A 13,461-nucleotide genomic window follows, 5' to 3' on the forward strand; every position below is an offset into this window, starting at 1 on the left:
AATGCAAATTATCGATAAGGCGATATTTATTGGTACAATAAGGGCAGGCTCCGGTGAACAGACACGCGGACGGGAGTCAGACTCAACTGTCCTGTGTGTGTCTGTTCCTGTGGAGGCAGACAGGCATTCCTGCAGTTGTGGGCTCCCCCTCCACGGACCAAGTGGCCTGACAGCACTGACCAAGTAGCCTGCTAAGTTCGTAGGTGGGATGAACACGGGAATCGGGACTAATGCTTGGCTGGGTCGCTGGACCATTCGGTAAGATGGTCCTGTCCAGAGGGGGGGGGCAGACAAAGGTTTATAACTTCTGGTACTAATTTCTAGCATGGTCTTTCTCTGTTGGAACCTCTTCTGCCTGATTATGTTCCTATTCTGTGGTATCATTCCAGAGTTTACTCCAGTCGCTTTGGAGATGGCTCCATGTAGTCTATTTTCTCCAAAAGGCATAGGATATCTTACACCAATCATTCTTGGAGAAAGGGTCAACCACCAAAGGCCACAGTATTCATTTTGTGTTCACTCCGTACAACATACGGTGTGAGGAAGCTCTAATGTAGCTTATGGCTGCCTCTCCTAAATACTCCACTGACAATTTCAATTGGTTCTCACTCCTGAACAGATTGCAAATATAAGCTTATCGAGTCATGCTCTCATGGCCTTCACTACTGCTGTTAGGGGCAGCACCAGATGGCACCCATTTCTTCATGCTAGAAACATTTTTTTAATATTACTTTATATTCTTCAGTTGAGAATATTTTTAAATGTCTGTGCTTCATCTAGAGGTAAAGTGATGAAATGAGCAGTCTTTAGAGGTTTTATTTCCTCAATAAATGGAAGAGTGTATTTTTTAAGATGTTATTAGTAATTACTTTTCCTCTTAGGAGACTGAGATGGCTCCTCCCAATGTAAAGGTTTTGTTTTTTTTGTTTTTTTTTAAGTTAAAGCTTGCTACATATTGACCCTCGATGTTTTCATCTGAGAAATGCTTGAGTCGAGTTCTGAATGACTTTGCCAATCTGTGGCTGTCACAGCTGTGACAGAAATCATATTGCTCAAGGTTAAAAGGGTAGTGAACACTTTCAGTGTCTTGTGTACTGCTTGCCTTATAAGTGATACTACCTTTTTAATTGTTCATGTCTTTTTCATGTGAAGCATTAAAAAATCAGTTTTTGAAGAGTGTCCAAGCATGATGACTGGGTGTGGAAAACAAGGCACATCTGGATCCTCATTCTTTGGAGCTTGTCCTGATCAATGGTCAGACCTAGCAGGGCTAAGACCACATAGATTCTTATAATCTGGGGTACTATGGATGCTCTGGATGGTCCTAACAAGGTGACTGTATTAACAAATATTCTCTTCTAGTTGAATGGGATGACTAGGTATAGAATAAAATCAAATACTTAACTGCACCATAACAAAAAGCTGTACAGCTCACAGCTTTTTTTCCAGCAATCACACTGCACTATTACTGGGGTCCCAAAGGTCTTAAATAGCATGCGTATAGCCCCAGTTGATGCCATTCTGCAGCCTTAAAATCCTCCCCAGACTTCCCTGGTGGCTGTAATATAATCACTCCTAACACGTGAAAGGGGAAATGGCAGACCACTTAGTAGAACACTCATATGCTGGAACTTTCCAGAGTGTCCTAGCCTGCCCAGCTGGTAAAAAAATGTAAAGAATAAAATTCATAGTATATTGCAAACTAGGCATTTGTATGAGCAATTTCACCATACCATGCCTTTAACGGGGGGGGGAGGGGGGCAATTTTTACCAGGACAATTTTCCCAGATCCCCTTCACGATGATTTTATTGTAACTGGTATGAATATCTTCATTCGCTTTTGTTTTTCACAGGAGGAGCACAAAAAGAATTATGATCTTGCAGGTTATCAAGCATTTATTAACATACAATCCTATGGGGTTATCCAGGAGATAGGGATAAGCTGTTAGTGTTATGCAATGCAAGTGTCAGGAAATTAAACTTTTGTTAAGATGTACATAATGTTAACTTTTGACCAAAGTGTAAAAAAAAAGAAAAAAATGTTTCTGCAAGAAAGTTTTTTTTAGATAATTTTTGGACAGCAGTGAGTTAATGCTTAACTTTGCAATTTTCAGGTCACTGGACAGAAACACTCCAAAAATAACTTGTTTACGTACATGTACAAGTACATGTTGTAAGCTTCACTGCTCACAATTTTAAAAAGGAATATGAAAATATTTAGTCATTTTAAAATGGAATAGAATGCCCCTACATAACCTATACAAACAAGTGTCTCCAAATGTACTGTTGCTAGCAAACATGTGCCTGTTCACGAAAGAGTACATTTTGGCTGAATTATTTTTTTGGCCTCTGATTTATAGCACATCAGTAAGCAATCAGACAATATTTTAGCTGAGCACTTTTAGTCTAGTGTCCAATCTCATGGGAATTGATCTGCGTATAGACCACTGGGAGTCAATTCGAGTTTATTATAGTCTACTAGCACAATACATCGAGCTGGAGTTGGTCGTGGACCATGACGGAGGTAAGGAGATAAAATAAAGGCTAAATGTAGACTTGTGGTGTGGTAGTGGAGGTAGCTGGTTGTGTACTGGAAAGCATAGTTGAGCAGAGTCAAAGTTAATAATGGCAGGGGGAGAGAAGAGCGACAGTTGACCATGGAACACTGGAACAGAGAGTAGCCAGAGAGTAAGATGGTGGGGTTGAGTGATATATATACAATTTAAATACATATAACTTGTTTCAACTGTCAGAAAATGTGTAATTCTGAGCAGCCAGGCTTGCTATTCATGCATCATACCACCTCCATCTGTGCAGTTTGACCATTATCACAACCCAGGCTGCTAATTGAACATTTTGGGAACAGCAGTACACTAAAGAGTCATTACTCTTTCCTTCTGTCAGCATGTTACCTGTTGACACATGCAAATGTGAGCTGCATCAGTGCCTGAATGACACCTAGACTTTTGTTTTAAACACATGCTAGTCTCCCAGCAGGGGCTTAAAATAAAAAAGTAGCCCTGGCTGCAATATTCACCTCCCTTCCAATGCTGTTTCTTGCAGTACTTTCTTTAATCAACTCAGGTCCTCAATCTTAGGGCTCAGTAACTCCCATCATCACAGAACATTCTGCGAGGGCAGGGCATCGTGGACCCACCCCTGAGGGGGTGTCATAGCAATGCCCTACACTCACATACAGTGATACAGAGTTATCACATCAGGAACTGGCCTGTACATGATGTATTTGAGATTTGCTCAGCGTTCATCTTTAAACAATCCTGTGCTATCATGTTTACCTTTCCTCCAACGGACTCACAGGCCAGGTTATTCATCTGTGCAAATTCAGGAACACATTTTTGCACTCCATAGTCTCTGGGTGTTGCATCCATCTTATTAATACCTGCTGTCTGCTCTAAAAAAATATATACACATGCAATAAAATTACCATTAAATTCATGACATTTTTGTGAGAAAAATTGGCAGAAACGTAATAGGTTACATAACTTAGGATTGGAAGTACTCAGGAGTTCATCTCAGTTGCATTATGTAACTAATTGTTGTTAATGCATCTTTTTCATGTCCTCATGCAGAATGGGACTTACACTATATTTTAAAAAGTATTAGGACGCCTGCCTGTACTCACACACATGAACTTTAATGGTATCCCATCTTTGTCCGTAGGGTTCAATATTGAGTTGGCCCCACCCTTTGGCTAGAACAACTTCAGCTCTTCTGGGAAGGCTGTCCATAAGGTTTAGGAGTGTGTCTATGGGAATGTTTGACCATTCTTCCAGAAGCGCATTTGTTAAGTCAGGCACTGATGTTGGAGGAATATGCCTGTCTTTATGGACATTGCTTTGTGCACTGGTGTGCAGTCATGTTGAAACAGGAAGAGGCCATCCCCAAACTGTTCCCACTAAGAGTTCCCTTCACTGGAACTAAGGGGCCAAGCTCAACACCTGAAAAACAACCCCACACCATAATCCCCACTCCATCAAATGATTTGGACCAGTGCACAAAGCAAGGTTCATAAAGACATAGATGAGTGAGTTTGAGGTGAATGAATTTGACTGGACTGCACAGAATCCTGACCTCAACCCGATAGAACACCTTTGGGATGAATTGAAGTGCAGACTGCGAGCCAGGACTTCTCGTCCAACATCAGTGCCTGACCTCACAAATGCGCTTCTGGAAGAATGGTCAAATATTCCCATAGACACACTCCTAAACCTTGTGGACAGACTTCCTAGAAGAGTTGAAGCTATTATAGCTGCAAAGGTTGGGCCAACTCAATATTGAACCCTATGGACTAAGACTGAGATGCCATTAAAGTTAATGTGTGTGTAAAGGCAGGTGTCCCAATACTTTTGACAATATAGCGTATATGTCCATGTACAATCAACAACCAACAGTTTAAATAGGACCAGTTATGACTGGGTTAGTGACTCAAAGTACAAGTTAATAATGTGTAAAAGTTGATAACATTTAGTATTCTAAAGCAACATTTATCATTAATAATTGTGTTTTTCCCCATAAAATACAGTTATTTTCCTTTATTGCATCTGAACATTGCGGAATTCCTCCAGCATCTTTTGGCCACCTCCTGTGTACATTCCAGCGTCCACTGCACATCATTGTTCAGGACCAGCTTCTTGACATTGACAAAGGTGGACCATGCCTCTACAAAGTGGTTTGACACGGCCATTTGCAGTCTTTAACAGAGGCATATTTGGCAGGGTGACAACTCAGGAGCATAACTGGAAGAACAGAGTGTTGTCACCACAAAGAAAGGAATGCAGAAGCCGGACCTTCAGGGCAAATAACCAGGTATTATTTAATAGACATTTGCGGTTTGTTTCGTTCTGAATCAAAATTCAGACACATTTTGTTATATTCAGGAATTTAGAAGTATTAGAACTTCCGAATCACAATGGGAACAAATTTAAACAAATCCAAAATAAATTATAATGTAAATGAAATGTTCAAATTTGAATCGATTTTGAAAACCAATTTGAAAACAAATTCGAAGTGTAAACATATTGCTGACTATTGCTTATTTCCTTTAAGACCCCGTTCACACTGGGGCAACGCTACTTGCCGGGGTGACCTCACAGGTTGCGGTGCTCAGCTCGCACCGCGACCTCCGAGCGGCTGGCACGGACTTCATATCATTGAAGTCAATGCAGGTCGCTCCAGGTCGCCCCAAAGAAGCTCCGGACCCTTTTTCTAAGTCGGAGCGACTTGTGTCGCTCCTATTAGAATGGGTCCACAGCTACTCTATGGCAGGCGACCTACGGCGACCTGTCAGGCGACCAGGTCGCCTGACAGGTCGCCCCAGTGTGAACGGGGTCTGAAAACTGTGCAAGTGTACCCAAAACAATTGATGTTGTTTTGAAGCTAAAGGGTATTCAAATATTTTTTTTTTTATATTTTTTCACCTCAATAAAATTTACCTGTAATTCTACATACCTCACCCTTGTTTGAGCCATACTTTGCAACTCCTTTTCTGGTTTTATTTGGTTTTTTGATGGCTGCTCAGTTGATTGGCTCACAGGCTATATGCTGCAGGGATTGAGAAATAAAATTTCACAGACTATTGGTCACACCCTCATGCCCCGAAAGGGCCCTGAGTGGTTTTTCTGAGGTTCAGGTCCCCCCACCTTTGGTATAGTCAAATATTGACTTAATTTAGATTTTTCATCTGTTCACTCACTCTGCATTTTTCAAGATGATAAAAGTACCGGTAAACAAATAAAAATATATATTTTTAAGCATTCTTACTTTACATTATTTCTTCAAACCTGCCTAAAATTTTGCACAATACTGTACATAGAAGCAGCAAAATGCTGAAGTCAGAAATTTGTTTTACAACATAGAACACTTCACATGTACTGAATAAACCTTCTTAGTACAAAGATTAATGTGTAAAAAATCAAACTGTCAATATTTCTGGTAAAAGAATTTTAACATTAATTTTTTTCTGTTTCAATTCAATACTTTTATTAAAGGTTTAAGTCAGCCATAGATGGTGCAATTTTCTTTTCTGCAACCACATGTTGCAGCAAAGAAAATCGTTTGATTCCCCCATCAGCAGTCAGTGTTGATGAGGGAATCTCTTCTACAAAGCTATTGTGTTCTCCTTGGTGAGGAGGAGTGGGAAGCCATCCCTCCAGGGAGAACTCGCTGTGATTATTGCTAGCGGCTATAGCGGCTGGCAATAATCACATGAAAAATCCAACATGTTGGATGTACCCAAGTTGATTGATGGAGCGACTTGGGTACAATCATCCTGTCCATAGATGGTTTGAATCTTAGTTGGTCCCTGCTCAACTGGCCAAGATTCTGTAATAGAATTATTGAATTCTAATGTTTTTTTTTTACCTGAAATGGACATTATTCTGATTATTAATATGAATAACAGTGAAATGCTGTGTGGACATTCTGATACACAATATGGGGGCCATACACAGCTGTGCCAATTCGAACTTCTACTGCTAACATATGGTTACTAAGGGGGAGGGGGGTTTTTTGGTTTCACTAAGAGTGTTTAAAATGTATTGACCAAGTAATTTCCCTTCCTTTCATCATCAAACCTAGCTGAGTGAACCATAAAAGGAAGACGAATTAACATCCTTTAAGATGCTGACCATCTGTTTTTTTTTGACTATATAGTAAAGGTGGGGGTTTAGGTGCAGGAAGTAGGTGACCATAAATGGTAATTGAACCTTTTTGGGTTTAGGTGCAGGAAGTCCTTGACCATACATGGTATGCAAAGGGAGGGGGTCTTCACCTGAGAGGGGGTAGATATAAGCCCATTCAGAAAATATTCTTTCTTTTTGACTTCTGAGCTCTGGCTAGACACATGGTGGTATGTATAGTTCCTGTGTAAGGTAAAAAAATCTTTTATCTTGTGTATGATTGCTTTGTTGTATAACTTTATTTCCATCGGCAACAATGTATTTGGAACATCACGGTTTTTAAGATTTTATTATCTATGTCATAATTGATTCATCTAAAGTTTATTTTCTGTAAAATAAATTTGATCTTTATTTTTAGCAGTTATCATTCATTACTTATTTTAATGGTAGTAGCCTCAACAACATTGGCTAGATTTTTGTATAGAAAAAGGTTATTGATTAATAAGTAGAAAAGAGAGGGGACTAGGAAATTTCCTTAACAAATGGTGCCCCTTAAAGTGAGAAGCTTGTTGAAACAGAGCTGATCTACGAAGTGCTAATTGTCTTTGTTTTACTCATCTCTGCCTCAAGATTAGCAAGCTCTTAAAAGAACTTTAATTTTTTTTCCTTTCTTTTTTCTCCTATTGTCTGTACTAATACCTTGATGAGACTGATATGAACAGTATAATTAAAATAAAATTGTACTGAGAGTGAATGAGAAAACATCGTAACTGCTAAGTTGCGCCTCATTGCAGGAGGGTGCAAGGGTGAATGATAAGGGTTCAGATTGGACGCTTGGAGGCAGTGGCTATACAATCGGTGTTTTTCTGCCAAAAAGCAGTTTCAGTTGAGCCTTGAAAGAGATTTGGTCAAGACGCTTCCCAATCTTCGTGATTGAAAAGCAACTGTGGGCCTAAGTCACACTGAATAATCTTGATGTGTATGAAACTATCTTTCTTTGTAATCTACTAATTGGGGATTGTAAGCTTTGTAATTAGACCTGTGAACACTGTTTATATTATTAACTGCCTCAAATCATTTTTGCAAATAATTGTGCCCTTATTAACTGCCTTCTGTACTCCAAGCACTCAAAGGGTTCTGATCATTCAAGTTTGTGCTAATCTTCCTTGAGATAACAGAAGTAATAGTCATTGTTTTTTTGAATACTTCAGAAAAGTCCACGGGGGGGATTTGAACTCGCAGGAAGTTCAGGAATCTCCAGGCTAACTTTGAAGGACTATAGTCAGCATAGGAAAAATTCTATATTGACAAGTAGTGAAAAAGGCAGCAACAGTGACAGGGGCGGTACCTGTCAACCCAATCCTTGGCCAGAGATTAGCTACCTCTGGGGGGCAATCGCTTAAGGTTGGGAAATCAATTCAGGGCCCATAATCCGTAAGGATGGGTAATAAAATCGCTTCAAAGAGGGCGTCTAACCGTGGTGAACCCTACCACTTGACCCCGAAGGAAGAGATGATTGATAAATATGGGCCTTAGGTTGTAAAATATATTCAAGATTGGGATCGCTGGACTGGGAAGAAGTACTCTAAAAGAGGGACTTTTAAGCCTAAAGCCTGGGAGGCCTTGTGGCATAGTCACCACAGGAAGATGATACGCCCAAATGAAAGAGATGCTTGGAGTGCATGGATGGTAGAATCCATGAACAGGGCTGATGATGTGAATATTTTTACCATGGGAATTAAGAAAAAAACACACCAAATGGCGCTGAGGAGTAGCGACAGGCAGGAGCAGGTACTAGAGCCAAATCCCCAGAGTAGTGACAGTGATGAACAGGGGGAAGATGAGGATTTGTCAGGATTAGGGCCTTATTCAATCGCCCCGTCCTTGTTAGAAAAATACTCAAAAAATGATATGAATTGTCATCTTTCAGCAGATGGTAAGAAGGGAAAGCCACAACTTGCTGCTAAATTTGACACCCCAGTTAAAACCCTAGATGAATCACAGACTCTTTCTGTGAAGCAATGAAACAAGAGAAGAGAGACAGCGCAGCAAGACAGGGGAACGGAATGCTGACACTAAGGGAGAACAGTCTCCCCAGTACCAAAGATCATATACCGTCAGAAGGGGTACTTTCTTCCCTTCTGACGGAAGAACCTCCTGAATAGAGTAATCCTCCATTTACTGGCTATGAGCCAGCTTTCTCCCCTAGACAGCAGTTAAAGAGCAATGCTGCTGCTGAAAGTAACACTTGCAGTTCTGGTACTGAGTACACTGCCTATGTACCTTTAGGCCCTTGAGTGACCAGTACTCCACAGCAAGGACCTGTGTGGTGTCAATCTAACAGGGAGATGGTAGCACCCAATGTGGGTGCACCTGTATACCATGGAACTGTTAATGCCACCCTTCAAGGCACTTTGCAGTTAGATAAAGTGCCCCCACCTAGCAGCAACAATTTTACCCAGTCTTATTGGGATTCTGTGGCACAATCCCAAAACACCAATCAACCGTTGATATCTTTTTCAGATGACATATCTGTATTTCCTGTAAGAGAGCAGGTCGTTTATGATAATAATGGGAGATCCACTGGAAAGATGACACATCATGTACCTTTGACTCCCTCTGAGATGAAGGGTTTTCTGAGTGTTATCCCCCATCCAAGGACCGATCCCATTAAATTTGCAAAAGAGCTGCTGGACATCCAGGCGAGCTACAATGCAAATTGGGGTGATATGCTTCAAATAATGAAGAGGGTTTGTGGAGACGGGGACTTTGATGAAATCCTTAGTAAAACTAATATTCCAAAGACCCTATATGTTGACTCCAGTCATCAAGGATGTGTACTCACTAAACAATTGGCACAACTGATTAAAACAGTCTATCCGCCCCAGTCTTAGACCAAGGTGTCAGGAGTGACCCAAGGACCAAAGGAAGATTGTATGATGTACTACAATCACTTTAAACAAGCCGTGGAATCGGCTGGTGGGGACATCACTAACAGTGCCCCATCACCTGTTTTGATACACAGCTTCCTTACTGGGTTGAGAGGAAAAATTAGGGAAAAACTGATGACTTCAAATCCAGACTGGAGAGATAAGCCCCTCTCCTCTTTGTTGTCACTCGCAACTGCTATTGAAAGGAATATAGCTGATTGGGAGTCACTGAAGCCCCAAAGGATCTGCATTGTCACTGATCAGTTGAACAATGTAGATCTCAACCAAAAACAAAAAAGGAAACCTGTCTGCTTCAACTGCAACAGACCCGGACCCTTCAAGAGGGAGTGTAGAGCTCCAAGACAAAGTAGGCCACCTCGACCTGAAAGGGAATCTGAAAGAGACCCTAAGTGATGTGGAGAGCTCCCGGTGTTACCTGTAATCTCAACAAATGAGCAAGGAAGTGCTTATGTACAAATGCAATTAAATAATCAGCTACTAAACTGTTTGGTAGACACCGGGCAGCTTGTTCCGTTTTAAAATCCAGTGAGGTGAATCTTCCCATTCAAAATACAATTCGAGGAGTTGGTCTAGGGGGTATATCATATCCCCTACTGGAAACCACTCCCACCAAAGTTCGAATTGGATCCTTTCAAACTGAAGCCTCCCTGCTCTTGAGCGATTCAGTTCCTTGCAATTTGCTCGGAAAAGATTTGCTCTCCCAAATGAAAGCACAAATACAATTCACTGAGGATGGAGTGGAAGTAAACATCCCTTCAGATCCTGACCAACACCAAATGGTAGAAACCTGGGATAGCATCATCGCCTTGTGTAAATTGGAACCAGACTCAAGTTTTGAGAGCTTGCCCAGTGATTTATCCAGAAGCATGAATCCGGATGTTTGGGCTAAAGATCTGTTAAGATAAAACTAAAACCAGATGCTATCATCCCTAGGTTACCTCAGTATCCATTGAAATTGGCTCAATTGGAGGGAATTAGAGACCAAATCAAACTCCTCCTGAAAGAGGGTATATTGGTGAAAGTGAGTTCACCAGCTAATACCCCATTGTACCCTGTGAAAAAAACAGGCCGAAACGTCTACCGGATGGTGCAAGACCTAAGGGCAATTAACAAAATTATCCAAGAAGATGCCCCAGTGGTACCAAACCCTCACACTATTCTGAGTAACATTATTCCTTTTAATCAATATTTCACAGTTATTGATTTGAAGGATGCCTTTTTCACTGTACCGCTCCACCCTGACTGTCAATATCTATTTGCCTTCAGTTTTGAGGGGCAAAAGTATGCCTGGAGTAGATTACCCCAGGGCATGGCATCAAGCCCAAATGAGTACAGCAAAGCAATGAAGGAATGCCTTGACCGATGGCACTGCCCAGAGGATATCACTCTACTTCAGTATGTAGATGACTTGCTGATTGGAGCAGAAACAAAAGAGAGGCATGTAGAGATGCCACTATCTCCTGACACAGGACCATGGAGGACGTGACAAGCCCATTGGCTATTACAGTTGTCAGATTGACCCAGTTGTCAATGCAATGGCACCCTGCCTAAGGGCAGTAGCAGCAGCTGCTGAGATGCTGACCAAGACTGCAGACATTGTGCTAGGGAACCCATTGGAAGTTTATGTACCCCATGAGGTTCATGTTGTTATGCAGAACCTGACCACAAAGCACATTTCGTCAGCAAGACTGACCAAATACGAACTGGCACTTTTAACACCCACAAATATCATGCTCAAAAGGTCTGCTAAATTAAATCCAGCCACACTGTTACCAGAGACACTGCAGGATGAAATAGAAACCCATGACTGCAATGCAGAAATGGAAGATCACTATCTGGAAGCACAGAGAGTAAAAGACACCCCCATCCAAAATGCGGACCTCAATGTTTTTGTAGATGGATCCCGCTTCTATACTGAAGAAGGGCACCCTGTTACTGGGTATTCAGTAGTTAGTAAGGATGAAATCCTTTTCCAAGGCAAACTACCTGGGCATCAGTCAGCCCAGGTGGCAGAACTTATGGCTCTCATGCAAGCTTGCATATTAGGGAAAGAAAAAAGCTCAATGTGTACACAGATTCAAGATATGCTTTTGGCATATGTCATGATTTTGGCCAATTGTGGAAACTGAGAGACTTCCTAACCACCTGTGGAAAGCCTATCAAACATGGTGAGCTCATTAAAAAAGTCCTCGAGGCACTTTGGTTCCCTGATGAAATAGCAGTCCTAAAATGTGCAGCACACACAAAAGGCACAGATGATGTATCACTTGGGAATGCTAGAGCAGATGCCGCTGCAAAGGCGGCCGCTGTCACTGGTACTGAGTCTGTAGAAATCTTTATGGTAGGTAGATTTGACTGTTTTGAAGACATTACAAGTGCAAACTGATGAAAAGACAAAACAGAAGTGGCGAGACCAGGGATGTAAAGAAATAGATGGTTCTTGGGCCCATGATGATGGAAGGTACTGTGCCCCTCCAGCACTGTATCCATATCTGGCTGAGTCTTCGCATGGCCCCTCTCATATGTCCAAAGTGGCAATGGTCTCTACAATCACATCTCACTGGGTGGCCCCCGGATGCACCACTGTTGCAGAGAGATTCTGTCAAGGGTGCGAAACATGTCAAATACATAATCCTGGGAAGCTTGTAAAAACCCCAACTAAGCATTTGCCCAAAGCACAGTATCCCTTCCAAAGACTGCAGGTTGATTACATACAATTGCCAAGATGTCAGCAATTCCAATTCGTCCTTTTGTGTGTAGACATGTTTTCAGGATGGGTAGAGGCCTGGCCCGTAGCCAAAGCTACTGCGTCAGTCACTGCAAAGAAACTGTTGCAGGAGATTGTTTGCAGGTATGGCCTGATGGAGACAGTAGAATCTGATCAAGGGAGCCATTTCACAGGCCAAGTGATGGTTGAAGTGATGGAAGGACTCCAAATTGAACAAAAGTTCCATACTCCCTATCACCCGCAGGCATCAGGAAAGGTCGAAAGGTATAATGGAATTATTAAGAACAGACTAGCCAAAATTTGTGAAAAGACGCACCTTACGTGGGTACAAGCTCTTCCCCTTGTGTTAAAATCAATTAGACATACTCCTAGAGATCCAGAAAAACTATCTCCATTTGAGGTATTGTTCGGGAGACCCCCGATGACAGGGTTGTTTTTTCCACAAGAGATGGCATTGATGCATTGTTCTTTAAAAATGTATGTGTAGGAATTACACAAGCAGCTCACTAAGTTGAATGCCCAAGTTTTCTCTTCTATTCCAGACCCAAATTCTGATGGTAAATCTCACGCCTTACAGCCTGGAGATTGGGTGGTGATCAAGAAATTCCAACGAAGAGGACTGGAGCCCAGGTTTGAGGGTCCCTACCAGGTATTGCTGACCACCCCCACCTCAGTAAAGATAGAGGGAAAAATCTCTTGGGTGCATGCTTCTCATTGTAAACAAATTCAGAAGAGTGTCTAAAGAACCTGGTGGAATGGGCCTGTCCCCCCTGCTCATAGGTTTACTTAGTGGGTGCATTCTCCTTGCCGTTCAGGAAACCCCAGATTCTGGGAAGTCAGACCCATTCTACCATGAAACAGAGCCAGCACCATGGAATCCACCTAAGGAGTATAGTAAATGGGTAATGAAACCTGAGGGGTGGAACCACACTCAGATCCATAAGGTAGAGTGCAAACGAGGACAAGTACTCCCTAGATACCCAATGTATTTCCACAGGTATATACTCAGCCATGCAATAGCAGGAATGGGTTTTGATGGGTCCTTCCTAGAAGATATCACCAGCCTCGATCCGCACCCTTATAGCTTTCATACAGCCTCTGGAGGCATTGATGGGGGATATCTACTGGATAGGCTTTGCAGTCT

General features: G+C 41.8%; 1 protein-coding gene and 1 pseudogene across 3 annotated transcripts in view; one reads left to right on the plus strand and one right to left on the minus strand.

Annotated features, from left to right (window-relative positions):
* Positions 1–13,461, minus strand: part of ALLC (allantoicase) — a 91,586-nt gene that overhangs the window by 63,103 nt on the left and 15,022 nt on the right. Inside the window, exon 2 of one of the 2 annotated variants that reach the window (XM_082249638.1) lies at positions 3,297–3,412. In XM_082249638.1, the coding sequence (XP_082105764.1) occupies positions 3,297–3,389 (93 nt within the window). In that variant the 5' untranslated portion in view covers positions 3,390–3,412. The remainder of the gene's footprint in view (positions 1–3,296; positions 3,413–13,461) is intronic. The other variant, XM_082249637.1, reaches the window with a different exon arrangement.
* LOC309550123 lies at positions 12,511–13,059 on the plus strand (annotated as a pseudogene). Its single transcript has one exon. The product of its transcript is annotated as an uncharacterized misc_RNA (transcript).

Source organism: Pelophylax lessonae (genome assembly GCF_965119305.1).
Source record: "Pelophylax lessonae genome assembly, chromosome: 3".
NCBI lineage: Eukaryota > Metazoa > Chordata > Amphibia > Anura > Ranidae > Pelophylax > Pelophylax lessonae.